The 24,606-nt window shown below is 50.3% G+C and overlaps 1 protein-coding gene across 1 annotated transcript in view; it reads left to right on the top strand.

Moving 5' to 3' along the window:
• PITPNA (phosphatidylinositol transfer protein alpha) overlaps positions 1 to 24,606 on the top strand; it is a 41,246-nt gene that overhangs the window by 4,165 nt on the left and 12,475 nt on the right. Inside the window, exons 2-10 of the mRNA XM_023197929.2 lie at positions 125 to 155; positions 6,108 to 6,253; positions 10,263 to 10,354; positions 15,900 to 15,907; positions 17,331 to 17,405; positions 19,261 to 19,344; positions 21,743 to 21,820; positions 21,966 to 22,076; positions 22,850 to 22,972. Of these exons, the coding sequence (XP_023053697.1) occupies positions 125 to 155; positions 6,108 to 6,253; positions 10,263 to 10,354; positions 15,900 to 15,907; positions 17,331 to 17,405; positions 19,261 to 19,344; positions 21,743 to 21,820; positions 21,966 to 22,076; positions 22,850 to 22,972 (748 nt within the window). The remainder of the gene's footprint in view (positions 1 to 124; positions 156 to 6,107; positions 6,254 to 10,262; positions 10,355 to 15,899; positions 15,908 to 17,330; positions 17,406 to 19,260; positions 19,345 to 21,742; positions 21,821 to 21,965; positions 22,077 to 22,849; positions 22,973 to 24,606) is intronic.

Raw genomic sequence — 24,606 nt, 5'->3', positions numbered from 1 at the left:
TCACCGCGTCACCGAGTTTAGTGTCTTACACAATAGAATGCTGACTGTTTTAGGATGATGCTTTAAAGAGCCTCGAGCAGATTGCACAGCCTAAAGTTGATACTCTCTTTTTCTTTTCTTATAGTCGAGTAATCCTGCCTGTGTCTGTAGATGAGGTAAGTCCTTTTACTTTCTAGTCCGTAGTTGTGTGTAACTGTTTGTGACCATTGGCTAAGTTGGGCTCTGAGTGGTGATCCTCTTTATGTAGTTTTCTTATTTGTTCTAACATAAAGATTTCAACGTGAATTTTCCTGGTGCCACTTTCAGTTGAAAAATGGCACTTAATTTTAATATCTGGGCAACTGTGTGCAACCTGCCCCAAGCTGTTAGTATGCTGGATGACTCTTGAGTAGAGACTAAACCAGCCCCTTTTATCTGCTGGGGCTGTGCATGTTTAGGGACACGTTTTTGTTTTTTTTTTTGAGACGGAGTCTCACTCTGTCTCCCAGGCTGGAGTGCAGTGGTGTGATCTCGGCTCACTGCAACCTCTGCCTCCTGGGTTCAACCAATTCTCCTGCCTCAGCCTCCCAAGTTGCTGGGATTACAGGTGTGTGCCACCACACCTGACTAATTTTTGTATTTTTAATAGAGATGGGCTTTCACCATGTTGGCCAGGCTGGTCTCGAACTCCCGACCTCAAGTGATCCGCCCGCCTCAGCCTCCCAAAGTGCTGGGATTCCAGGTGTGAGCCACCGCACCCAGGCGGGGACACACTATTGATGGGATCAAACCTATGCATTTCTGGGACCTCCATGACTCAGCTGGCAAGTGTGCATGGCTCTTTCTGGTTGTGCAGCAAACCAACAGGGCAGGAAATCTCTTGAGGCCCTCCCTAGTCACGATGGGTGACTGCTGGAAAGACCAAGACACAGAACCCTCCATTTACAAAGGGCAAGGGATAAGAAATAGGCTTGACTTGGCTGGGCGCGGTGGCTCAAGCCTGTAATCCCAGCACTTTGGGAGGCCGAGATGGGCGGATCACGAGGTCAGGAGATCGAGACCATCCTGGCTAACACGGGGAAACCCCATCTCTACTAAAAAATACAAAAAACTAGCCGGGCGAGGTGGCGGGCGCCTGTAGTCCCAGCTACTCGGGAGGCTGAGGCTGGAGAATGGCGTGAACCCGGGAGGCGGAGCTTGCAGTGAGCTGAGGTCCAGCCAGCCACTGCACTCCAGCCTGGGCGACAGAGCGAGACTCCGCCTCAAAAAAAAAAAAAGAAATAGGCTTGACTTGCCCTCTGTCCTTTTATAGTTCCTGGGTCTGACATCCTTGTATGTGGGGATCTGGCAGCAGGATTTGCTGTAAGAAGGTTCATAGGCCATGCTGACTCAGAGTCAGTCTCTTAGACAACAGAAAACTGTCACGGAACCTCCCTTGTCTCACTCTTTCCCTGAGCTTCTTCCTCTCTCCTCTCCTGGCGCAGCCCACCCCACCCCAGATTCCAGTTAAACTCGAGTTTGGGTGAGGTTCATCAGCCAGTATAGTGCCTCCAGTCACTGGGCTTCGTCTCTCTTTCCTGCAGTGTCAGCATGAAGCTCCTGTGATAACTTCCACTCTGTTCCATATATGAACTGGACCTTTGAAAAATGAAATCAGGCCAACAGAGCCTGCAGCACATTTAGCTGAGACACATCCAGGCTTGTTGGCCGCCGAGAGGGGTGGGCAGACATTGGCCCTTTAGAGGATTGCCTCCAGGGGTGGGCTACATATCCGATAAGAGCTGTGGGGATCTGGGGAGGGGCCAGAGGTGGGCCCTGACCATGATCTGGGGGTTCTGGGAAGGGCAGAAAAGAGAAACGAGACTGGGGAACCTGGGAATCTGGGAAAATGAGGGAATGACTGGGTAGGTGGCTCTGATCCCTGTAGGCACTGGGGATGTACCTGGGGCCTGAGAACCAGGTGCCTGGGCTAACAGGTGTTGGCTTGGAAAGGGTCTTGTTAACCCACCTGCTTTGGCCATGCTGTCTTTATTTTTTTTATTTTACAATATTTCTTTTAAATAGTGGAGATAGGGTCTCACTGTGTTGTCCAGGCTGGTCTTGCCTCAAGCAGTCCTCATGCCTCAGCCTCCCAGAGTGCTGGGATTACCGACGTCAGCCACTTCACCCAGCCTGTGCTGTCTTTATTAAAAATAGCAAGCAATGATTTTCCGAGCCAGAAGGCCAAGCAGGAAGGCCCAGCATGTCCCTCACCCTCAAACTCAGCTCTTGGGGAGGTGTCCAGTGATGTCCTCTCTGCTGTACAGGATGATCCCACCCCGATCGTTAGGAACTCGGGATTTCCTCGGCGTGCTGATGGGGGTGAAATGGATCCTTTGATGGGGAGTTTCTTGATGGAATGAAGGGCTGCAGACCAAGGAGGGCCAGGCTGTCCTGGAGCCCCTGGGGCTGCTCTGGGAGTGAGGCTGGAGGGCCTAACACTGATGGCTGATGGTGGGGCCAAGACTGGAAGGAAAGGGGGACCTCCACCTTGACAGCGTCCACAACTGGCGGGTTTTCACTTGTGGTGGTTTTTCTGCAACCTTGAGGAAGTGGTGGGGCGGAATTGGGTAGTCAGAGCCTAAGTCTGAGCAGAAGTTTGGGAAGTGAATGCTGATCAGGATTCAGCTGTCTGCCTGGCGGTGGTCAGCCCATTCTCAGCAGGAAACCATTGACGAGAAAGTACCATGTGGCCTGGGTAGGGTTGAAGCAGAACTTAGTTTCAGAGGATTAGAAAAATCTTGGAGGGGAAGGCTGAAGAAGAAACAAGTCATGATCAACCTTTTTTTTTTTTTTTTGAGATGGACTCTCACTGTGTCACCCAGGCTGGAGTGCAGTGGTGCGATCTTGGCTCACTGCAAGCTCTGCCTCCCAGGTTCACGCCATTCTCCTGCCTCAGCCTCCCGAGTAGCTGGGACTACAGGTGCCCACCACCACGCCTGGCTAATTTTTTTGTATTTTTAGTGGAGCTGGGGTTTCCCCGTGTTAGCCAGGATGGTCTCGATCTCCTGACCTCGTGATCCGCCCGCCTCGGCCTCCCAAAGTGCTGGGATTACAGGCGTGAGCCACTGCGCCCAGCCTTGATCAACCTTCTCAGAGTCTTTGTCAATAACCCCATCCTGACTCACAATTCCTATGGGAACAGCTCAGCGCCATGTGGCTGGTGGATTCGCTTCCTAAATTGGAGGCCATGACTTGAGGCCCTTGCAGTTTTCTGATTTAGGGGGAAAAGTGAAGAAAGAGAAAGAGAAGGTCATGCCTGTGTAATCATTCCGATGGCCTGCAGCAGTGTTTTGGGGGCAGAATTAGCTTCTGGGTGGCCAGAGCCTTTGGTCTAACACTGAGTGTCCAGGCATTGCGCAGCACAGCGAGAATGCCCTGGCTGTGTGACGTGCGTATGTCCACCAGTGCTTCCTGGCGCAGGTCGGCCGGGCTGCTTTACTTCTTGTTTCCAGAGATTCGTGGCACCATTCTCCCTCTGGTACCCAGCCTGACAGGGCCGTGTTGGTGGGACCAGTGCTGCACTGTTGTTTGTGACATGTTTCGTATCGTATTTCAGGCCCACCCAGTGGGCTCCCCCTCACAGAGTGCCAAAGTGGTGGAGTCTCTGTTTTCCTTAGTTGAATGACTTAGTTCTTTGGGACAAGCGAACAAATCTCAAGAGCAAGAAACATCATCGTAGGTCTGAGGAGGCTGGAGCCCCAGTCTTCTTGGAGATTTTTAAAATCTGATTTAATGACCTGACCCCCGCACTCCTCCTATCTCCGCCCCGTCTGAGTCTGGCTGCTTTCCCGGGGGGCAGAGCAGCTGTGCCAACAGGAACTCTGTAACATGAAAAGCGCCCTTCACTTGGGGCTTGTGCAGGCCAGTCTTCCTTACCCCTTTAGATTCACAAAACTGCCTTCACTTGTCTCATTGGGATTAAAGGATCAGAATATCAAGAGAGATTAAAGGGGGAAGATGCCAGCCAACAGGCTGATCCTCTTAGAACCTGCCCTCTGATTCCTGCAGCTGAAGAGAAACCAAGGCGACGAGTCTCTGCCTGGGGGCCCCCTTCCCAAGTGGCACCACTAGCCAGGAACCTTGTCCCCTGCACCAGGCCCTCTCCCCAGCCTGTCCTTTAGAATTGCTGAGTCAGTGGTTAGATGTTCTTACGACTCTTCTCTGAAATGGAGTTTCTGCTCCTTCTTAGGCACCCCTGGCTCAGCCAAGCCCTGACCCCTTGACGGGTTTTCATGTGTGCCTAGCTAGGTGGTGGACTTGGAAAGGCACAGGGACAGCTTGGGGCTCCAGGGGGCATTGAGGCAGCACTGATGCAGCTTAGGATTAGCAAGGTCGAGGTGACTGGCTTTCACCCAAATGTTCCTCTTTATGGATTTAACTGAGCCTTGATTGCTTGCCCCTTTTCATGGCATTTTGTTCTGGAATTTTGCTTTGAAAGTTAGGGCTCTTTCAGCCTTTTGGTGAGCAGTGAATTGTCCTGCTCCTCTGCTTCACCTTCCAGATTTTGCCCAGAAATTTCCCTGCAGTGCTTAGGAAGCTGCCTGGTAGAGCAGGTTTCTAGGTTTGAGGCGAAGCAGCTCTGGAAGCTGCCTCTGTTCCTTGCTGTTGCAGGCAGTGATTTAAGTGGCAGCGACCTAGAGATACATCCTTTCTGCTTTAATCTCAAAGAGAGGAAAACCCGGTGCCTGTAATCCCAGCTACTTGGGAGGCTGAGGCAGGAGAATCGCTTGAACCCTGGAGGTGGAGGTTGCCATGAGCCGAGATCGCACCACTGCCCTCCAGCCTGGCGACAGAGCAAGACTCTGTCTAAACAAAAAAAAAGAGAGACAGAAACACCCTGGCCTTCCCCACCAGGGGTACCAGGAGTTGGGGGAGAGGGCATAGAGCTCGAGGAAACCCTTTGTCCCCCCTGCACCCCCACAGCATGTGGGGTAATCCCGTAGCTTTTTCCCTTTGTCTCACACTCCCTAAGTTGTCACGCCTGATAGGCACAGGCTGTGGAAAGACACATCTGTTGGTGTAGATATAACTTCCTGCATCAAATGTTGCTGTTCATTTTCTTTTAACCTTGTTTCCTCCTCTGGACGGTTTTTCAGAGAAGAGAGCAGAAGGACTGAGTCCGGGCACTGCCTAGGTCCTTGGCCCTAACACAGCCATCCTGACAGGGTCATAGGAGGCCAATCATGTTGACTGGTGACTTGATAGGGTGGCATGTGACCCAAATAAAGGAAAACTAGGCTTTTGCCGTGTAGTAAGTGCCAACACAGAGGGTGTACCCAGCTGACACAGACTGTGGGGCAGGAATCTGTAATATCTAATGTGGGAAGGAGGAATACTTGCTTCGGCCCCACCAGGAATCTGGAAAGTGTCAAGAGGTTTCATTGCCTGAAAGAGCTACTTGCGGGGTGAGAGAGGCCTAACACCAGAGAAGAACCAAGTAGATGAGCCAGTTTTACCATCGAGGTTGTGGATTTCACAGAGCGCTGAGCACCTTTCTTTGACAAGAAATCATATCTTAGGATCTATTTAAATGAGTGAGATCAAGTGATTTCTAGCAACCAACCCAGATCTTCCGGGGTCTTAATACCAGAAGTAGGTTCAGCACAAAAGCTCCTTTGGACTCTGTAATCTGTTTTCTGCATGGTGGTGTGAGGTTAAGTAGATTCACCTGCCTCTTTAAATCCTGACGGTTTGGCTGGGAACAGTGGCTCCTGCTTACAATGTCAGCACTTTGGGAGGCCAAAGTGGGAGGATGGCTTGAGACCAGGAGTTTGAGAGCAGCCTGAGCAACATAGCAAGACCCTGTCTCTACCAAAAAAATAAATAAAAATAAAAATAAACCCTGATGGATGATGTGAAAATGAGAAGGATGAAATAAACATGTCTGATGGGTCAGGAGGGGCCATGGAGCAGCACTCTCTGTTGCTTTGGGTGGATTTGGGCAAGGCCTGATGGGAAACTCCAGAGTGAGCTCCTGCATGAGGAGACCCCAGGGTGATCCAGTTAGACACTTACTGGCAGCTGGATTATGTGTAACCGTTGAGAAGAGTCTGTGTTGAGAATAACATCTGTCTCTGTTCCTTTAGTATCAAGTAGGGCAGCTGTATTCTGTGGCTGAGGCCAGTAAAAATGAAACGGGTGGTGGCGAAGGCGTGGAAGTCCTGGTGAACGAGCCCTATGAGAAGGACGGTGAGAAAGGCCAGTACACACACAAGATCTACCACCTGCAGAGGTATGCAGCGCGGGCAGCGGGCTGGATGCTGGCTTTCGTGTGTGTGTGTGTGTGTGTGTGTGTAAATGAGTGTTATTTCCTGTATTGTTTTATATAGATGGGCTTATACTAATTGTTATAGCTTAACAACTAATGTTAACAGTTATATACTGGCCGGGCGCGGTGGCTCAAGCCTGTAATCCCAGCACTTTGGGAGGCCGAGACGGGCGGATCACGAGGTCAGGAGATCGAGACCATCCTGGCTAACATAGTGAAACCCCATCTCTAGTAAAATACAAAAAACTAGCTGGACGACGTGGCGGGCGCCTGTAGTCCCAGCTACTCGGGAGGCTGAGGCAGGAGAATGGCGTGAACCCGGGAGGCGGAGCTTGCAGTGAGCTGAGATCCGGCCACTGCACTCCAGCCTGGGCGGCAGAAGCGAGACTCTGTCTCAAAAAAAACAAAAAAAAAAACAGTTATATACTGACTATATAAATGTTATACTCACATTTATATAGATGGGAATAGACTATTCTATTTTCTGTGGTTACTTCTCACGGCTCCTCTCTCAGCCTGTTCTGCCTGCCTCAGTCTCTGAAGTCCACGTAGGGTTCACAGTGTCTGGGGTACAGATGTGCTGCAGGTTGTCTAACCCTCCTCTCCTGCTGCGTCAGTCGTTTCCAGATGCCTACATAATCCAGTAAAACTCCTTCTGTGCAAATCTTCTGCTGTCCTTGTATATGCAGATCTTTAGCAAATATTCCTAAAACTGAATTCCTAGAGTTGCTGGGCTGGTAAGATTTTAAATTCTGATACTGTGAAATCGGTTACCAGAGAAATTTTGGTACCTCTCTTTGGATCAAAGGCATTAGTATTTTTAAGTGAAGCTTGAACTGATTTGTGTACTGGAATCCATATCAAACTACACACATTTGCTGAATCCCTACCCGAAAGAGTAATACCTCAGTAAACTGTGAGCAGACCAGAGGGCACTGATGATATTAATCACACATCAGCTTGACTGGAAGTCAAACCAAACTAGTTTTAGCAGCTATCCAGAACTGGAAAAGGTAAACCTGAGTCTTTTTAAAAATTGTGATAAAGTACACATAACATAAAATTCACCGTTGTGACCATTTTTAAGTATACAGTTTAGTGACATTAAGTCCACCCACACTGCTGTGAAACTGAAACCTGGATCTTAATTTCTAGTCTCTGAACTGAACTGGAATCAGTTGACTTTCATTTGGTAAAAGCCCCACTTCACTGTGGTCTGTCGCTTTGATGGTGTCAGAGTACTAACGCCAGAGGACCTCAGTGCCGGGGTGCGAGGAGAGCAGCTCTGTGCAGCGGGGAGGAACCTCGCCATCACCCAGTCTCCTCTCCGGAGGGTCTAGGACCTCAGTGCCGGGGTGCGAGGAGAGCAGCGCTGTGTAGCAGGGAGGAACCTCGCCATCACTGTTTCCTCTCCGGAGGGTCCAGGACCTCAGTGCCGGGGTCAGGACCTCTGTCCGCGTGTGAGGATAGCAGCGCTGTGCAGCAGGGAGGAACCTCGCCATCACTCAGTCTCCTTGCCAGCACACTTTTTCTCCATGTCTCCTATTGCTCCTCCTCTGGTATTTGTATTTCTTAAAGAGGGTTTTGAAAAGAGATGGTGAATTGGTATTTTAGGTAGAAGGGACCTCAAGACTAGGTTGGTCCAACCAAAGTGACAGAGACAAGGTCTCTACATATAAAAGGTGGGACCTGGCTGGGTGCTTCGGGGACTCACGCCTGTAATCCCAGCACTTTGTGAGGCCAAGGCGGGCAGATCATTTGAGTTTAGGAGTTTGAGACCAGCCTGGGCAACATAGCGAGACCCCATCTCTACAAAAAATAAACAAAATGAGCCAGGTGTGGTGGCAGGTGCCTGTAATCCCATCTACTCAGGAGGCTGAGGTGGGAGGATCCCCTGAGCCCAGGAGGTCAAGGCCGCAGTGAGCCATGGTCACACCACTGCACTCCAGCCTGGGCCACAGAGTGAAATCCTGCCTGTCTTCTAAAAAAAAAAAGAAAGAAAAGGCCAGCAGTGACTGCCGCCACTACCTCTTCCCGTGGTGACAAGAGAAACTTGACTGTATTAGCCATCTGGCTGCCCAAATCAGAAAACAGAGCCCGCCCGCCACCACACACACACACACACACACACACACACACACACACACACACACACGTACTCATCCTTCATATCACATCAAGTCCTGCTGACTCCATCTCCTTAGTGTCTCGAACATGTCCCTTCCTTGCCTTCTCTTGCCTGGATTAGTATAGCAGCTTCTACTGAGTCTCCCTGCCTTCCAGTTCTCTGCACTGCTTCAAGCGTTCAGTCTGGATGGTCTGTCACTCCAAGCGCCACAACTACCGACGGCTTCCCTTTGCCTTCACGATGAAGTCCGTGCTCTCTGACATAACTTACAGGACCTTTTAACCAGCCTGGGCAACATCGCAAGACCCTGTCTCTACCAGAAAATACAAAAGTGAGCCAGGCATAGTGGTGTGCACCTGTAGTCCCAGCTACCTGAGCCCAGGAAGTCAAGGCTGCCAGTGAGCCATGGTCACACCACCGCACTCCAGCCTGGGCGACAGAGTGAAACCCTGTCTCAAAGAAAACAAAATTCTTTTAGGATCCAGCTTCAAGTGTCTCCTTGAACTCCCCACCTTGTACCTGCACAGGTTACTCGAAACTTCTCCCTCTTTTCTCCAGCTTTTCCCACCCCACCCCCTTCTGTCTCTTAGCTTAGCCCCACTCTCTGTTCCATGCATTGGTTCATCCTGACTGTCCCTGCAGAGCCTGCCTGGTGCACTGCGTGTCCCCCCTTGTGTTCTCACAGCACTCCGCCGCCCAGGGCCCTGTGCCCACCCCATTATGGCATGAACTTACCGTGTTGTGCTTGGCCTTGTCTAGTTACACGCCCCAGTAGACCAGAAACTCCTTGAGGGTGGGAGCCACATCTGTTTGTTTCTCTGTGTGTCCCCATGCCTGGACCTAGAAATACTGGCCTGAATTGGGATGGCAGTGAGTTCGTGAATCACAGAGGTCGCCCCAAGTGCTCAGGTTAGCTGTTTGCTCTAGTTCACCCTGTCTTAGGCCTGAGGCACTAAAGCTAATGAGGTTGCGAGAGCTTGCCAAAGACTGGATAGATTATCCATTAGAAACCAAGGATGGCCGGGCGCGGTGGCTCACGCCTGTAATCCCAACATGTTCAGCCGAAGTGGGTGGATCACAAGGTCAGGAGTTCAAGACCAGCCTGGCCAACATGGTGAAACCCTGTCTCTACTAAAAATACAGAAATTAGCTGGGCATAGTGGCACGTGCCTATAATCCCAGCAACTCAGGAGGCTGAGGCAGGAGAATCACTTGAACCCAGGAGGCAGAGCTTGCAGTGAGCCAAGATCGCGCCACTGCACCCCTAGACTGGGCGACGGAAGGGGACTCTATCAAACAAAAAGAAAAGAAAGAAGAAGAAGAAGAAAGAATTGAGTGGAAGAAAATATTTTGTCCTAAGAGACAAATGGGTCTGAGGTCCTTCTGGCCTCTCAGAGCTGATGAAAGCAGATCAGATAATCCTGGATCCTATACCCAAGTTAGTCAGCCAGTCACCCTGGCCGGTAAACCCAGACTGGTTCATGCTTGGAGGCATCTCTCCTTTGTATGTTTTTCTCGCACCTTGTAGTATAATGCCCTGGGCCCAGCGACCTCTGGAAAAATGTGTAGTGCTGATGGAATGGGTGATAAGCCACAGCAGGTAGCCTGGGGTCTGCTGTGTGGTTCTGTTTCTGGTGGCTGGTGGGGCACGTTGTGGGTACGTGTTAGGAGCCAGGCAAGGTAGGGTGTCAGGCTCTGACGGGTAACTTCTCACTCCTACCAGTAACCTGCTCATCTCATGGAAACTTGCTTGTCAACTCCCCATGAGGAAGCTGGATCTGAAAAGCCTCTTGTCTCCTTTCTCTCTTCCATCTCTATTTATAATCCTTTTTTTCCCCACTGTAGCAAAGTACCCACGTTTGTTCGAATGCTGGCCCCAGAGGGAGCCCTGAATATACACGAGAAAGCGTGGAATGCCTACCCTTATTGCAGAACCGGTGAGTGCAGACGTGGCCACATCGGCCGGGCGGGGGAGCAGCAGGGCTCTGTGTCCCACCTGCATGTTCCAGATGAGGTCAGGGAAAGGGTCAGGCTGCGGCCGCTTCCGGCTGATGGTGGGTAGCAGTGCTGTGTCCAGCACAACGTGGTGGACAGCCGGGTGGGAAGCAGCAGTCGTCATGGCCTGAGAGCATACAGCCAATCTCTCACCTGGGGATGCTGTAATAATTTTGATTGTTGTTATTCATGATAAGATTTTAGTATATTTTTCTAGTCATTTTTGTTTTTATTTATTTGTTCATTTTTTTGGAGATGGAATCTCACTCTGTTGCCCAGGCTGGAGTGCAGTGGCATGATCTCGGCTCACTGCAACCTCTGGCTCCTGGGTTCAAGCATTTCTGCTGCCTCAGCCTCCCAAGTAGCTGGGCTTACAGGCGCACACCATCACACCTGGCTAATTTTTTTTATATTTTAGTAGAGATGGAGCCTAGGCTGGTCTTGAACTCTTGACCTCAGGTGATCCGCCCACCTTGCCCTCCCAAAGTGCTGGGATTACAGATATGAGCCACTGCACCCGACCCAGACACATTTTCTAGACAAATTTTAGATCATTACCAATTTTTTTTTTTTGAGGTGGAGCCTGGCTCTGTCACCCAGGCTGAAGAGCAATGGCACAATCTCAGCTCACTGCAGCCTCTTCCGCCTCCCGGGTTCAAGTGATTCTCGTGCCTCAGCCATACAAGTAGCTGGGGTTACAGGCGCCCACCACCACGCCCAGCTAATTTTTGCATTTTTAGTAGAGGTGGGTTTTCACCACGTTGGCCAGGCTGGTCTCGAACTCCTGACTTCAAGTGATCCACCCGCCTCAGCTTTCCAAAGTGCTGGGATTACTAATATGATTACTAATTTTTTAATTGCTTTTTTTGTCTCACTCTGTTGAGTGAGACAACCACAGCTCACTGCAGCCTTAACCTCCCAGGCTCAAGTGACCCTTCTGCCTCAGCCTCCCAAATAGCTGGGACTATAGGCGTGTACCATCGTGTCTGGCTAGTTTTTTTGTTTGTTTGTTTGTAGAGATGGGGTCTCACCATGTTGCCCAGGCTGGTCTCAAATTCCTGGGCTCAAGCGATCCTCCCACCTTGGCCTCCCAAAGTGTGGCATCACAGGCATGAGCCACTGTGCCTGGCCTAAGTTTCTCATTTTTCTTCAGTCAATAGAGAACATCTTCCCCGTCACTAAGGTGTCTGGTGTTTGTTGTTGTTTTTTTTATATTTTTTATTTATAATAACCGCATAGTATTCCATCATATGAAGGAACTGTGGCTTCTGCTAAAACAGCATGTTCTGTAGTTGAAGATAGAGTGGAATTATTTTCTTTTTTTTTTTTTTTTTTGAGGTTTGAGACGGAGTCTCGCTGTGTCACCCAGGCTGGAGTGCTGTGGCCGGATCTCAGCTCACTGCAAGCTCCGCCTCCCGGGTTCACGCCATTCTCCTGCCTCAGCCTCCCACGTCGCCCGGCTAGATTTTTTGTAGTTTTTAGTAGAGACAGGGTTTCACCGTGTTAGCCAGGATAGTCTTGATCTCCTGACCTCGTGATCCGCCCGTCTCGGCCTCCCAAAGTGCTGGGATTACAGGCTTGAGCCACCGCGCCCGGCCGAATTATTTTCTTAATCTTGGCCAGTCTCCTGCATCGAGTTTCTGGAAAGGAAAGATTTGAACCTCCACAGAGAACTTTCTATTCTAGTCCAGACATTCTTGGATTTATTTGGGTGATTCAGATTCTTAGCTTTCCAAGATTCCTAGGTTTCCAGGGCCATCTAGGACTAGACCTATTGGGAGGGCTTAGGCCTCAACAGACTCAGACTACTCGGGAGTCTGAGGCGGGAGAATCACTTGAACCCGGGAGGCAGCTTAGGCTGGTACTGATTCATAACCCTGGGGAGTCCCAAGAGGCCCCCTGGCACTTGTCTGTGAGGTGGGTGACCTTTCCTCCCGCCAGCCTCCATGTGTGGGTGCAGACAGTGTTGGGCTGTGGTGTCCTCCCTGCAGCCTCTGCTGACCTGTCGTCCTTCACTTGCTTTCTTTGTTGGCACCTGGCACTCCCTGCAGTCTGATGAGTCTGTGACCCTAACATGATGCATGTCACCCTCATCCTGTGGACTTTGGGAATGACTGCAATCCAGAACACGGGGTCATTGCTCTTTCCAACCCTCGGTGGCCCCACACAGGTTTAAGGACCTTGTATCAGGAGATGCGTGGTCATTGGTGGTGTCTGGGATGTGTAACCCTTAGAGTTTTCTTGCTGTAGCTGAAATGCAGCCCTCCCCACTCCCTAAGCACTGGGCCGGAAGTTAGATTCTTGGAAATGAGGCATGCACACATGTTCTTAAAAGACAGGGCTAGGTGCGGTGGCTCACGTCTGTAATCCTAGCACTTTGGGAGGCTGAGGTGGGCAGATCACTTGAGGTCAGGAGTTCAAGACCGGCCTGGCTAACCTGGTGAAACCCCGTTTCTACTAAAAATATAGAAATTATCTGGGCATGGTGGTGTGTGCCTGTAATCCCAGCTACTCGAGAGTCTGAGGCAGGAGAATCACTTGAACCCGGGAGGCAGAGGTTACAGCGAGCCGAGATCGTGCCGTTGCACACCAGCTTGGGCAACAAGGGCAAAACTCTGTCTAAAAAAAAAAAAAAAAGACAGTATGCAGTGTGGCTGGGTGTGTCTGTTCTAGGGCCAAAGGTGGATTTTCTTGATGTCTAAGAGAGTCGCAGTGAGCATGCGTTGTAAGAACCTTAGCCAACTTGGCATAAACGAGGCAAACGGATAGCGTGGACATCTCCCTGCCTGGGGCAGGGTTCTGGGTACACAGCTTGTGCCAACTGAGAGATGCCCCTGTTCTCTGTGTGATTCCGGGGAGAGTGTTGCAGCTGACATGGGCGTTTTTCTGCGCATTAAATGTTAGTTCACGTATTGATCCTTGGCCAAAAGAAAAAGAAAAACATAATTTCTGTATCAGTACCCTGCGCTTACCGATTGCGCCACTGGAGCTCCTCTGGAAAAATATCATTTCTAACTATTTCATGGAGACACGGAGTAGGGGAAGGAAGGTTGGTTTCCTCAGTGGGTACTGCCCTCCTGTTCAGGATACACCGTCACACAGAATGGATATGTTGGATCTTATATCTGTTTAGTTAGACACTTGCTCTTTTAAGAGGTAAAAATAGGCAAGGAAGGCTACTTTCCAGTTCCCTCTGGGGGCTGATGGGAGAGAGGTTATTAGTTCAGATGTCTTCGCTTGGCCTCAGTAGATCCAAGTCTGAAGGAAGATAGATGAAGGAGCATGAAGTAAAATGCCCCATGGCTTCTGGAAGGCTCTTCCTTACTCTGAGTGGAATGCAGACAGATTGGGACGCCCTGGTAACGATCAGCTCTTGCTGTTCTTAGCTTGTTTCCCTCTGTGTTTTTCTGTTGAAGCTGATGGGTTGGAAGTGAGGAGGGGGTAAGATAGGAGTTGGTCTGTGAATGAATGAAAGTGGGAAAAGGAAGAGAAAGTTGGTTTCTCCTTCCATCCCTTCCTGGAACCATAGCCCTCGTCTGGATGCAGTATCGCTAAGCCATGCTTTTATTTATTTATTTTAAATTTTTTTATTTTTTGAGACAGAGTCTTGCTCTGTCACCCAGGTTGGAGTACAGCGGTGTGATCTCAGCTCCCTGCAACCTCTGCCTCCTGGGTTTAAGCAATTCTCCTGCCTCAGTCTCCTGAGTAGCTGGGATTACAGGCACGCGCCACCACGCCCTGCTAATTTTTGTATTTTTAGTAGAGATGGGGTTTCACTGTGTTGGCCAGCCTGGTCTCGATCTCCCGACCTCAGGTGATCTGCCCGCTTCGGCCTCCCAAAGTGCTGGGATTACAGGCGTGAGCCACTGCACGTGGCCCTGCCATGCTTTTAAAATGCCTTATTAGTCTTATTTGGAAATTCCTGCTCTCCCACTGCAAAAGGTTTCCTGCGGCTTTTCTGTGTACCTTGGGTTACAGTTTGCACAACAGGGAATACTGGAATGCAGAGGTGTTTGAGGGCCTGGGAGGGCTGGAGAAGGTTTGGGGAGGATTCTTTGGTCACCGAAGCTGGCATGAAAAGGTGAGCAAGGGCTGTCACCCTCATGGTTTTGGAAAGCCAGTTTGTCAGAACTGAGTGGATGTGTCTCTCAGGGTCTCACAAAGACAAATGTATAGAAACCCCAGCGCCCACCTGTGAAGTGACACTAAAATGCAGAATGACTGCCAAAACCAGGCATCCCATTTGGTGATCAGGGCATTCTTTCCTTGTGGATTCTTCTACGTGAGAAACCAGATTACAATCAGAACGCCAGTGTGTGGCGAAGAACGTCCACTTGGCTGAGTGAGCAGATTCTTGGGTCCATGGATGAGCACATCTCGGAGAGGCCGAGCTAGGAGAGGCTTTCTTAGAGCAGATGGATTCAGAAGAGGTGCTTAGCTGGAGAAGTTTAATGGCTGGTGTCATCAGACCAGGCCAGCCTGGCACTGCTGCCCCCACTCCAGGGATGGCGCTGCCAGCGATGCCACATGCGCGGGCTGGGGCTCCCGGGCCCACCAGGGCACAGCAGAGTTTCTGCCGACGAGATACTGTACCCGTCATTTCCTTTTCTTGTTCTAATGTGGTTTTCTTGAAGCTGCTCACAGGCGGTTACCTCAGTGGAGGCCTTTCAGTTGTGATCTTAATCTGGTACTTCCTTCTAAGTGTCTTTTGTTGGGTTGGGGAAATTACAGTCTTTTGGGTTATTTCTGTACATGATGGCTCTTATTCTTTATATTTCAACTTTGCCTCATTTTGTGCTCGGGGTAACCTTCATTTCACTTGTGGAGTTTGTTAGCCCCGCATCCTCTACAAACATGGCAGTGGGCAGCCGGCAGAAACGGACATAGCTCCTAAATTCAGTGGGTACAGAGTGAACCGGGCGGTCTCAGGAGCAGCTAGTCCACTCCCCAGTGACATGAGAGCTGCAGTCATTTTCTGTGATAAATAATTGAGCCATCCTTCTAAGGGGTTCCCATTACAATGAGCAGGAGTGCAGTGCCTGGGCGGTTCGATTACAGGAAGACGAACGGTGCAGGAGGCAGAGACAGTGCCTGGCCCCAAGCCCCCCGCTCTGGGCCCCGGGAGGTAGAGGCTGGGGTGGAGGTGGGAGGCGCCTGGGAATGCTCTGATGCGAGAGTGATGGGTTGCGGCACCTCCCCTGGTCAGAGCCGGTCCCTGTCAGTGCCCTGCCGAGAAGAATCCCAGGAAGCCCATGGTGGCGTCGCTTTAATTAAATTCCCTATTTGGTGTTTTGGGACATTTGTCTGAGTGAAATTTGTGGGTTGGTGCGTCAAGGTATTTCTGACTCCCTGGGGCTTGGAGGCGACTGTGGAATAAGCCACAGGGAGTGAGGAACTCGCCATTCATCCTCCTCGTGGGGGGGCAGATGTTTCTTCGTCCTCATTAATCTTTTTCTCTCTTCTTTCCATGTCCTTGCCTGGGAGCAGTTATCACAGTAAGTACTGGCGAGGGGTTGGAACTGTAGAGGATGTGTGAGAGCAGGAGAGAGGAAACGTAACTGCACTGGTGGTCTCGGGTATTCTTTCCCTTGGCTGATGTTTGGAGTTGCTGAGGCTCAGTCCTGTCAGTGGACTAACAAGGAACTTGTTAACTGGCATGATGACCTGCTTTAAGCTGCATCGGCCTGTGGCTCCATCAGGTGCATCCTGGCTGTGAGTCTGACTTGTACACAGTGGCTCGAGGCCGTCCCTCCCCAGGTCCCTCCTTTTCAAGGTTGTGGAGGGATCTCCATTCAGCTGACCTGACTGACATCCCTTTCCCATCTGTGCATCTTATTGACCCCAGTGAGCGCTGACCCTTGGCAAAATCGTGAAGTCAGCGGGGGTTTTTGTTCCACAGCCATCCCCTCTGTCATTGCCCACCCCCACTATTCAGCACACACATCTGAGTGCCTTGTCCCTGCCAGTAAACACTGGCTGTCTCTGGGAAATTGGTTCCTGCTGAGGAATTAATGGGTTAATGTGTGTCTCCTTTGAGAAGTTCCAATTTTTAAGAAGCAGGAAGGGAGGGAGGCAATAATTAGCTTGAAGGGTTGAGTTACTGAGAGGAGAACTGAAGGTCTCAGCCACAGGCTAGTTGGAGGGAAGGGGGCCGTGGTCAGTATCTTTGATGGGTCAGGAAGTCTTCCTGTACCCTTTCCACACGACTTACTACCCATCAGCATTTGGCACACTGAAGTACGCTAGAGTGGCTAAATGCATGGATTTTTGAGGTCAGACAAACCTGTTTTGAGGCCCAACTCTGTCATGATCTTTGTGACTTTGTTTTTTTTTTCTTTTGAAACAGAGTCTTGCTGTTACCCAGGCTGGAATGCAGTGGTGCAATCTCGGCTCCCTGCAGCCTCTGCCTCCTGGGTTCAGGCAATTCTCCTGCCTCAGCCTCCTGAGTAGCTGGGATTACAGGCACCCACCACCACGCGTGGATAATTTTTGAATTTTTAGTAGAGACGGGTTTTACCATGTTGGCCGGACTGGTCTCGATCTCGTGACCTCAAATGATCCACCCGCCTTGGCCTCCCAAAGTGCTGAGATTACAGGTGTGAGCCACCATGCCCAGCCCGATCTCTGTGACTTTGGTTAGTCACCTAACCTCTTTGAACTTCACTTTCCTCATCTGTAAAATGAGGGTGATTCCACAGAGCTCTCAGGCTGGGGTGCAGATTGAATGCCTGGGAATGTGGGACTCATGCATGCCTAGTGTGTCGTGGGCTCCCAGTCACGTTAGCTGTTACTGGAAGGCAGAGGCTGGAATCTCCCAGCTGCCTGTGATCCATTAATGCCCATCTCCAGTAATGGGAGGTGGTTACTCTCAACTGTGAACCTGTGACTTTCATGTATTTTTTTTTTTCCTTCTTACAGAATGAGTACATGAAAGAAGACTTTCTGATTAAAATTGAAACCTGGCACAAACCAGATCTTGGCACGCTGGAGAATGTGAGTAGTAGTTCCCAAGAGCCCCAGGGTGACGTCTCGAGTCTCTGCCTTGTAACTTCTCCATCGCTCCCATGGGGTCCTCTCTGTGGTCCTCTTGTGCCTGGCCAGGAAGGCAGTGGCCTCTGCCTAGACCTGTCTTACCAGCATGGGATTGCTGTGTCTCTCATTTGCAAAATGTGATCTCCAGAAGTTTTTATGGGGCCTTCTCGTGCTGCTTGGATTGGTGCACTTCCTGGCACACGGGAGCTGTATTTTTAAAAGACCAAAATTACAGTTTTCTATAGAGTACAGTTTGCAGTAACTCCCCAGATGTAAAAATACACCTGTCCTTTAGCATTTCCATGCCTGGGCGTTGATCAGATAGTTATTTTCACACGTGTGAAATAACATATGTACAAGGAGACTCATTGCAGTCTTCTTTGTGTAGCTGTGTAGCCAAAGATTTAAAACAATGTAAGACCATACTGGGCAACATAACAAGACTCTGTCTCTATCAAAAAAAGAAAAAAATTAGCTGGGCATGGTGGTATGTGCCTGTGGTCCCAGCTACTCTGGAGGCCAAGGCTGGAGGATCATTTGAGGCCAGAAAGTCAAGGCCACAGTGAGCTGTGACTGCACCATTGCACTCCAGCCTGGGCAACAGAGCGACAGACACCCTGTCTCCAAAAACAAAAAACAACGTAAGAGCCCGTTAGCAGGACAACGTTAAATGAATTGTGTTGCAGCCAAATAGTGACATCCTTGCAGCCATGAAAAATCCAGTAGGGAGCAGTCTTCAGGTTTACTGGTTAGTTAAGAATGGAAGTGATGAAACAGTGTGTATACATGCCGCCCTTCATATTAAAAGGAAAGTCCACGCACATGGATGTTTGCGTGTAGGATATCTTAGAGGTGGCTGTTACTAGAATGAGGGCGGGGGACAAGCAAGAGGAAGAATTACTCTGGTTACTCTCTTGTATCCTTTTGTCCGTTTTGAATTTGTGTCATAATTTCGTATTATGTGCGTGTACAGCCTGATCCAAATTATCAGCATGTTGCTAAATAGGCACCATCTCTGGAAGGGTGTACGGTCTGTACAGCGGGGAGCATGTGGAAATGGTGTGGGCACTGTAAACACCGGAAAGCATTTGGACCTGCAGAAGTGGTGTTTAGCCTGAACAGTCAGAGCATTCGTTCTCAGTCAAGTCTACTTAAAATCCAGCAAGGGCTGGCGGGGGACGGGAGGCCGAGGCGGGCGGGACACTTGAGGTCGGGAGTTTGAGACCAGCCTGGCCAGTATGGTGAAACCCCATGTCTACTAAAAATACAAAAATTAGCCAGGTGTGGTGGCACACGCCTGTAATCCCAGCTACTTGGGAGACTGAAGTAGGAGAATCGCTTGAGCCCAGGAGGCAGAGGTTGCAGTGAGCCGAGATCGCACCACTGCACTCCAGCCTGGGCGTCGCAACAAGACTCCATCTCAGACAAACAAACGAAACATCCAGCTGGGTGCAGTGCTGCGTGCCTGCAGTCCCAGTTCCTCAGGAGACTGAGAGACAGGAGGATCACTCTGGCCCAGGCATGAGGCTGAGGCAGGAGGATCAGTTGGGCCCAGAAGTTCATGCCGGCGTGTGCTGTGATAACTCCTGTGAATAGCCACTGCTGAGAAATATGATGAGACCCCGTCTCTTAAAAAAAAAAAAAAATCCATTCTCCCATTTCTTTGGATAATTTTGTATGTAATTATATAATTACTTACCAGTAGGAATCTTACATCTGCGGCTATGGGAATGGCAGTTTCTAAGTGTCCATTCTCCCTAAAGGGTATTTTATAGCTGACAAAAACTGCATAGTGGTGACCCACTTGTTCCCGCAGGTGCATAAGCTGGAGCCTGAGACGTGGAAACATGTGGAAGCCATATATATAGACATTGCAGATCGAAGCCAAGTGCTTAGCAAGGTAGGATCTGTTGAAAGATGTGGCTGGCCTTTGAGATGCAGAAATGACTTCTCAATGTTAGAGAAACTGGGAAACCATACCCAACTTGGCACAAAAGGAAATTCTGATGTGTATTGTTTGTTTTATTTTTAAAAGTGAGTATTAGGAGTCTTCTTGTCTTGAGTTGGGGATACCACCAGATAATCAGTGGCCCAAATTTATGTGCCTTGTTTGGCCTCTGAAAATTATTACTAGACTTTGTAGGTGCTGTGGCTAGAGTATTTTGCCCCGCTAAAATGATGCTTAGCCTGAAAAATCAGAGCACCAGTTCTCAAATTTATTTTTCCAACTCAGTAATTTAAAAAACATTTATTTCCTGCCTACTGTGTTGTGGAATATTGTCAGGATCTCTGGGTTCCAGGTGAGGGATGCAGAATGTGTGGAGAGACAGGTCCTCTGCCCTCAAGCAGTTGGTGGTGGCTTTTCAGAGTAACACACATTGCAGCAGTGTGTGTGAGGACAGTCCACTGCTGGACCATGACCTTGGTCAGAAGAGGGACCGGGTCTTGCTTGCTCACTGTTTTGCACCCAGGAAGTGTTTGCTCATGGAATGAGGGGGTTAGATTCCTCCTCATTCATTACCATTCTTACTAGGCAGAGGCCCTGTTGGGATTAAAAGACAGGAATTTAACTCAAATGCGTGTTTGCTCTTGGTATCCCAGGGGTGTGATACGTCTTTCCTGTGGTCACTCTGCACTTAAGATATTTTGGGGCCGGGCACGGTGGCTCATGCCTGTAGTCCCGGCACTTTGGGAGGCCAAGGTGACCGATCATCTGAGGTCAGGAGTTGAAGACCAGCCTGGCCAACACGGTGAAACCCTGTCTCTAATAAAAATACAAAAATTAGGCCGGGCACGGTGGCTCAAGCCTGTAATCCCAGCACTTTGGGAGGCCGAGACGGGTGAATCACGAGGTCAGGAGATCGAGACCATCCTGGCTAACACGGTGAAACCCCGTCTCTACTAAAAAAAAAATACAAAAAACTAGCCGGGCGAGGTGGCAGGCGCCTGTAGTCCCAGCTACTCCGGAGGCTGAGGCAGGAGAATGGCGTGAACCCGGGAGATGGAGCTTGCAGTGAGCCGAGATCCGGCCACTGCACTCCAGCCTGGGCGACAGAGCGAGACTCTGTCTCAAAAAAAAAAAATACAAAAATTAGCCTGGCATGGTGGCGGGTGCCTATAATCCCAGCTACTCGGGAGGCTGAGGCAGGAGAATGGCGGGAACCCGGGAGGCACAGCTTGCAGTGAGCCGAGATCGCGCCACTGCACTCCAGCCTGGGCAACAGAGCGAGACTCCATCTCAAAAAAAAAAAAAAAACCTTCTCAGCTTTGGGAAGTACTTCATGAGAGAGAGAAATTTATTATCTTTGTTATTTTTGTTAAGTAGATGCTATGAGTTTGTATTTCCCTGAAATTTGAACTTTTGTTGTGGTTTAATTAACACAGGAAATTGATTGCATTAGAAATCCGTGAAGTGGCCGGGTGCGGTGGCTCAAGCCTGTAATCCCAGCACTTTGGGAGGCCGAGACGGGAGAATCACGAGGTCAGGAGATCGAGACCATCCCGGCTAACACGGTGAAACCCCGTCTCTACTAAAAAATACAAAAAACTAGCCGGGCGAGGTGGCGGACGCCTGTAGTCCCAGCTACTCGGGAGGCTGAGGCAGGAGAATGGCGTGAACCCGGGAGGCGGAGCTTGCAGTGAGCTGAGATCCGGCCACTGCACTCCAGCCTGGGGGACAGAGCGAGACTCTGTCTCAAAAAAAAAAAAAAAGAAATCCGTGAAGTGAGACTCCGCGGTAGTAGATGGGTTCCATACAGTGAACATTTCCAGTACTGACTTTGTGAAAACAAGCCAGAGGAGATGGCACTGGAAGAGTTAAGGAAGGACACCTGGTTATTCTGAGTGCTGGCTGTGTTTTAGAGTCACTTGCAGAGATTTAAAAAAACAAAAAACAGATCTGTGCTACCCTCACCTGCAGATATTCTCAGTCCCTGGGTTCTAGTTGGAGTGACTCAAAAATCTACGTTTTAAAAAAGTCTTCCCTGGTGATTTGGCTGCTCACCCCAGGTTGAAATTCTCTGTCTTCAAGACTGTAAATATGGGCCTGCTCAGACAGTCTGGTGAGACCTTCACACTGGCAAAATGGAAAACAAACCCTGTCAGAGAAAATCACAGAGAACTCTTCTCCGAGGCTAATGTCAACAGTTCTACATCTTGTTTGTAACATTTTCCCATATTTGCTTTGTGCCATCAGCATCAAGATCTGGTATGAAGTGAATGCTAATGAAAAATCTGTTCTCCCCGTCTCTCACTCCCCTCCCACTCCCCTCCAACCCCACTTCCACAATTCCTCTCAGGATTACAAGGCAGAGGAGGACCCAGCAAAATTTAAATCTATCAAGACAGGCCGAGGACCCTTGGGCCCCAACTGGAAGGTACCATTGACACCCCACTGCCAGGGGGCTGGGCCGCGTGCGGGTGAGCCGCCCCTGCGGAGGAGGGGAATGGCTGGGGTGAGCTGGGACGGCCTGAGGTCTGCCCGTAGTTACTTGCCTACCCATGGGTATGTTTCTCATGCAGCAAGAACTTGTAAACCAGAAGGACTGCCCGTATATGTGTGCATACAAACTGGTGACTGTCAAATTCAAGTGGTGGGGCCTGCAGAACAAAGTGGAAAACTTTATCCATAAGGTAAGTAGCTCGGCTGAGGCCTTCCCAGTGACCGCGTGTGTGCGGCGGGGGGTGTGTGGCCCACCCCATGTGACCTCATGGCAGGGTTGCCAGCATGAGCACACCTCACAGTTTGACTTCCCAGATGTGCACTTTCCCTTGCACGTAGGTGTCTTACGGTTTAATGCTGTCCTTCCAGGGGCACCACATGTGACAGGGAAGGAAACCGAGGCCAAGGAAGGCCACAGGAAGGGACTTGCTATGACTGACCTACAAATAAAACTCAGTCTTTCTTTTCTTGCAGCTAAAAGGCAAGAGGTACTGTGAGCCAGATTGGCCAGTGCCCTGAATTACTCTGCTGGGCAGATCTAAGGAGTTTTATAGCCTTTTAATCCTCCGACGTGTTTGAGCCTCACTTGCGCCACATTTCATAGCCGCTGGCCAGTTTCCATCTGGCATTAGACACCAGAGACAGGAAGAAATGTGGCAGTTTGGGGCCCTTGGCTTGCCTAGGAGTTCATGGGCTGCTGTCTGGCTAGTGCTTTGGGCAGAGGGCCTTGCGTGAGGTAGGCGTCCTTCTTTCTGGGGGACTCCCTCCTACGTGAAGCCATACCTGTTAGACACAGGAAGCCAAAGGGTCATTGACCCATGGCTGACCCAGATAACCAGCCGGGCATCACTCCTTCTCCCATCCCCAGTCTAGTGTGGGTATCTGTGTGGAGTGCATGGGGGGAAGGGCCTGGCAGCAGCCTTCGCCTCCTGCGTTCTAACGTGGTTCCCTCTTTTCTACATAGCAAGAGAGGCGTCTGTTTACAAACTTCCACAGGCAGCTGTTCTGTTGGCTCGATAAGTGGGTTGACCTGACCATGGACGACATTCGAAGGATGGAAGAAGAGACGAAGAGACAGCTGGATGAAGTAAGTGGAGGCTCTCAATTAGATAAACGCATGAAGATTAAGGAGACTGTTTTGCTGGGCACTTCCCTGAGAGCACCGTCCTGTAGTTCTGGGAACACGTCAGTGTCTGCTGCGGGGAAGGTATCCTGCTGGGCAATACGTGGGCACTATACGGAAGAAAACAGCCTGTGCTCTTGAATTGACAGTTGAGTTGAAGTCTTGGCATATCCACAGAGACAAATATGGCAGTGTGTGCCAAATGCCAAGTGGGTAATACAGCTGCTGTAGCGATGCTTCAGAGCCTGGTGGGGAAGAGCGTGCGGGGCGGCAGAGCTGGAGGTGACCCTGGGAGGAGGCAGGCTGGGTAACCATGAATACCATGCACATTACACAGAGGACAGCCGCAGCGCACGTAGGAGCTGACCGCTGGTGGCTCTCTACGGTCGTTGTGAGCTGTCAGAGCTGGGAGCTTTCGCTTTCCGTTTTTTGGCCTTGGTATGGATTGCAGAAGGTGGGTCCGCTGTTCCTTAGCAGCCTAAAGACCCAGCGCTCCTCATGCCTCCTTTGGAGATGCTGACGCTTCCCTGAGAGGCCCACTCAGAGGAGACTGTCAGTCAGTAACATTCAAGCACTCACTGTGTGCTGTGCACCATTCTCAGGGCTTTTATGTACAACATCTTGCAGTCTTCACGATACCCCGTGAGGAGGCGCTGCTGCTCTCCCCACCCTCAGATGAGGAAGTGGAGGCTCTGAGAGCTTAAGACCCTGGGTCACACTGTCTTGTAGGTGATATGGTCAGAGTAAGAGCTCAGGACTCTGACCCCAGAACCACAGCTCTTAATCACTCCCCAGTACTCTTCCCTCTAAATGCAATTTTGGGCCCTCCTGCCTCTTGGAGCTAAAAATATAATAAGGCGGGAAGCTCTGTTTCTTAAGAACTGCCATCGCTTCTCCCTCCTTGCTCCAGGTGGGACTACAGGCGCCCGCCACCATGCCCGGTGTAATTTTTTTGTATTTTTAGTAGAGACAGGGTTTCACCATGTTAGCCAGGATGATCGCGATCTCCTGACCTCATGATCCACCTGCCTTGGCCTCCCAAAGCCCAAAGTGCTGGGATTACAGGTGTGAGCCACCGCACCCGGCCAATCCTTTTAGTTATGATGATGATTATTTTTTGAGACAGGGTCTTGCTCTGTTGCCCAAGCTGGAGTGCAGTGACATTATTGCAGCTCACTGCAGCCTCAACCTCATGGACTTAAGCAATCCTCCCACCTCAATCCCGAGTAGCTGGGACCATAGGCGTGTGCCACGACGCCGGCTGATTTTTAAAAATTTTTTGTAGAGACGTGGTCTCACTTTGTTGCCCATGCCGGTCTTGAACCCCTGGGCTTAAGCGATCCTCCCATCTTGGCCTCCCAAAGTGTTGGGATTACAAGTGTGAGCCACAGTGGGGGAACCTCTACATCAGGGTACTCTGTAGTTACAGTGGAGGAATCTCTATCTCAGGGTACTCGGTAGTTACAGTGGGTGGGGGAACCTCTACCTCAGGGCACTCGGTAGTTACAGTGAGGGAACCTCTACCTCAGGGCACTCGGTAGTTACAGTGAGGGAATCTCTGTCTCAGGGCACTCGGTAGTTACAGTGAGGGAATCTCT

This window comes from Piliocolobus tephrosceles, chromosome 16, assembly GCF_002776525.5.
Source record: "Piliocolobus tephrosceles isolate RC106 chromosome 16, ASM277652v3, whole genome shotgun sequence".
NCBI classification, from domain to species: Eukaryota; Metazoa; Chordata; class Mammalia; order Primates; family Cercopithecidae; genus Piliocolobus; species Piliocolobus tephrosceles.
This window is presented reverse-complemented; position numbering and strand designations above follow the sequence as displayed.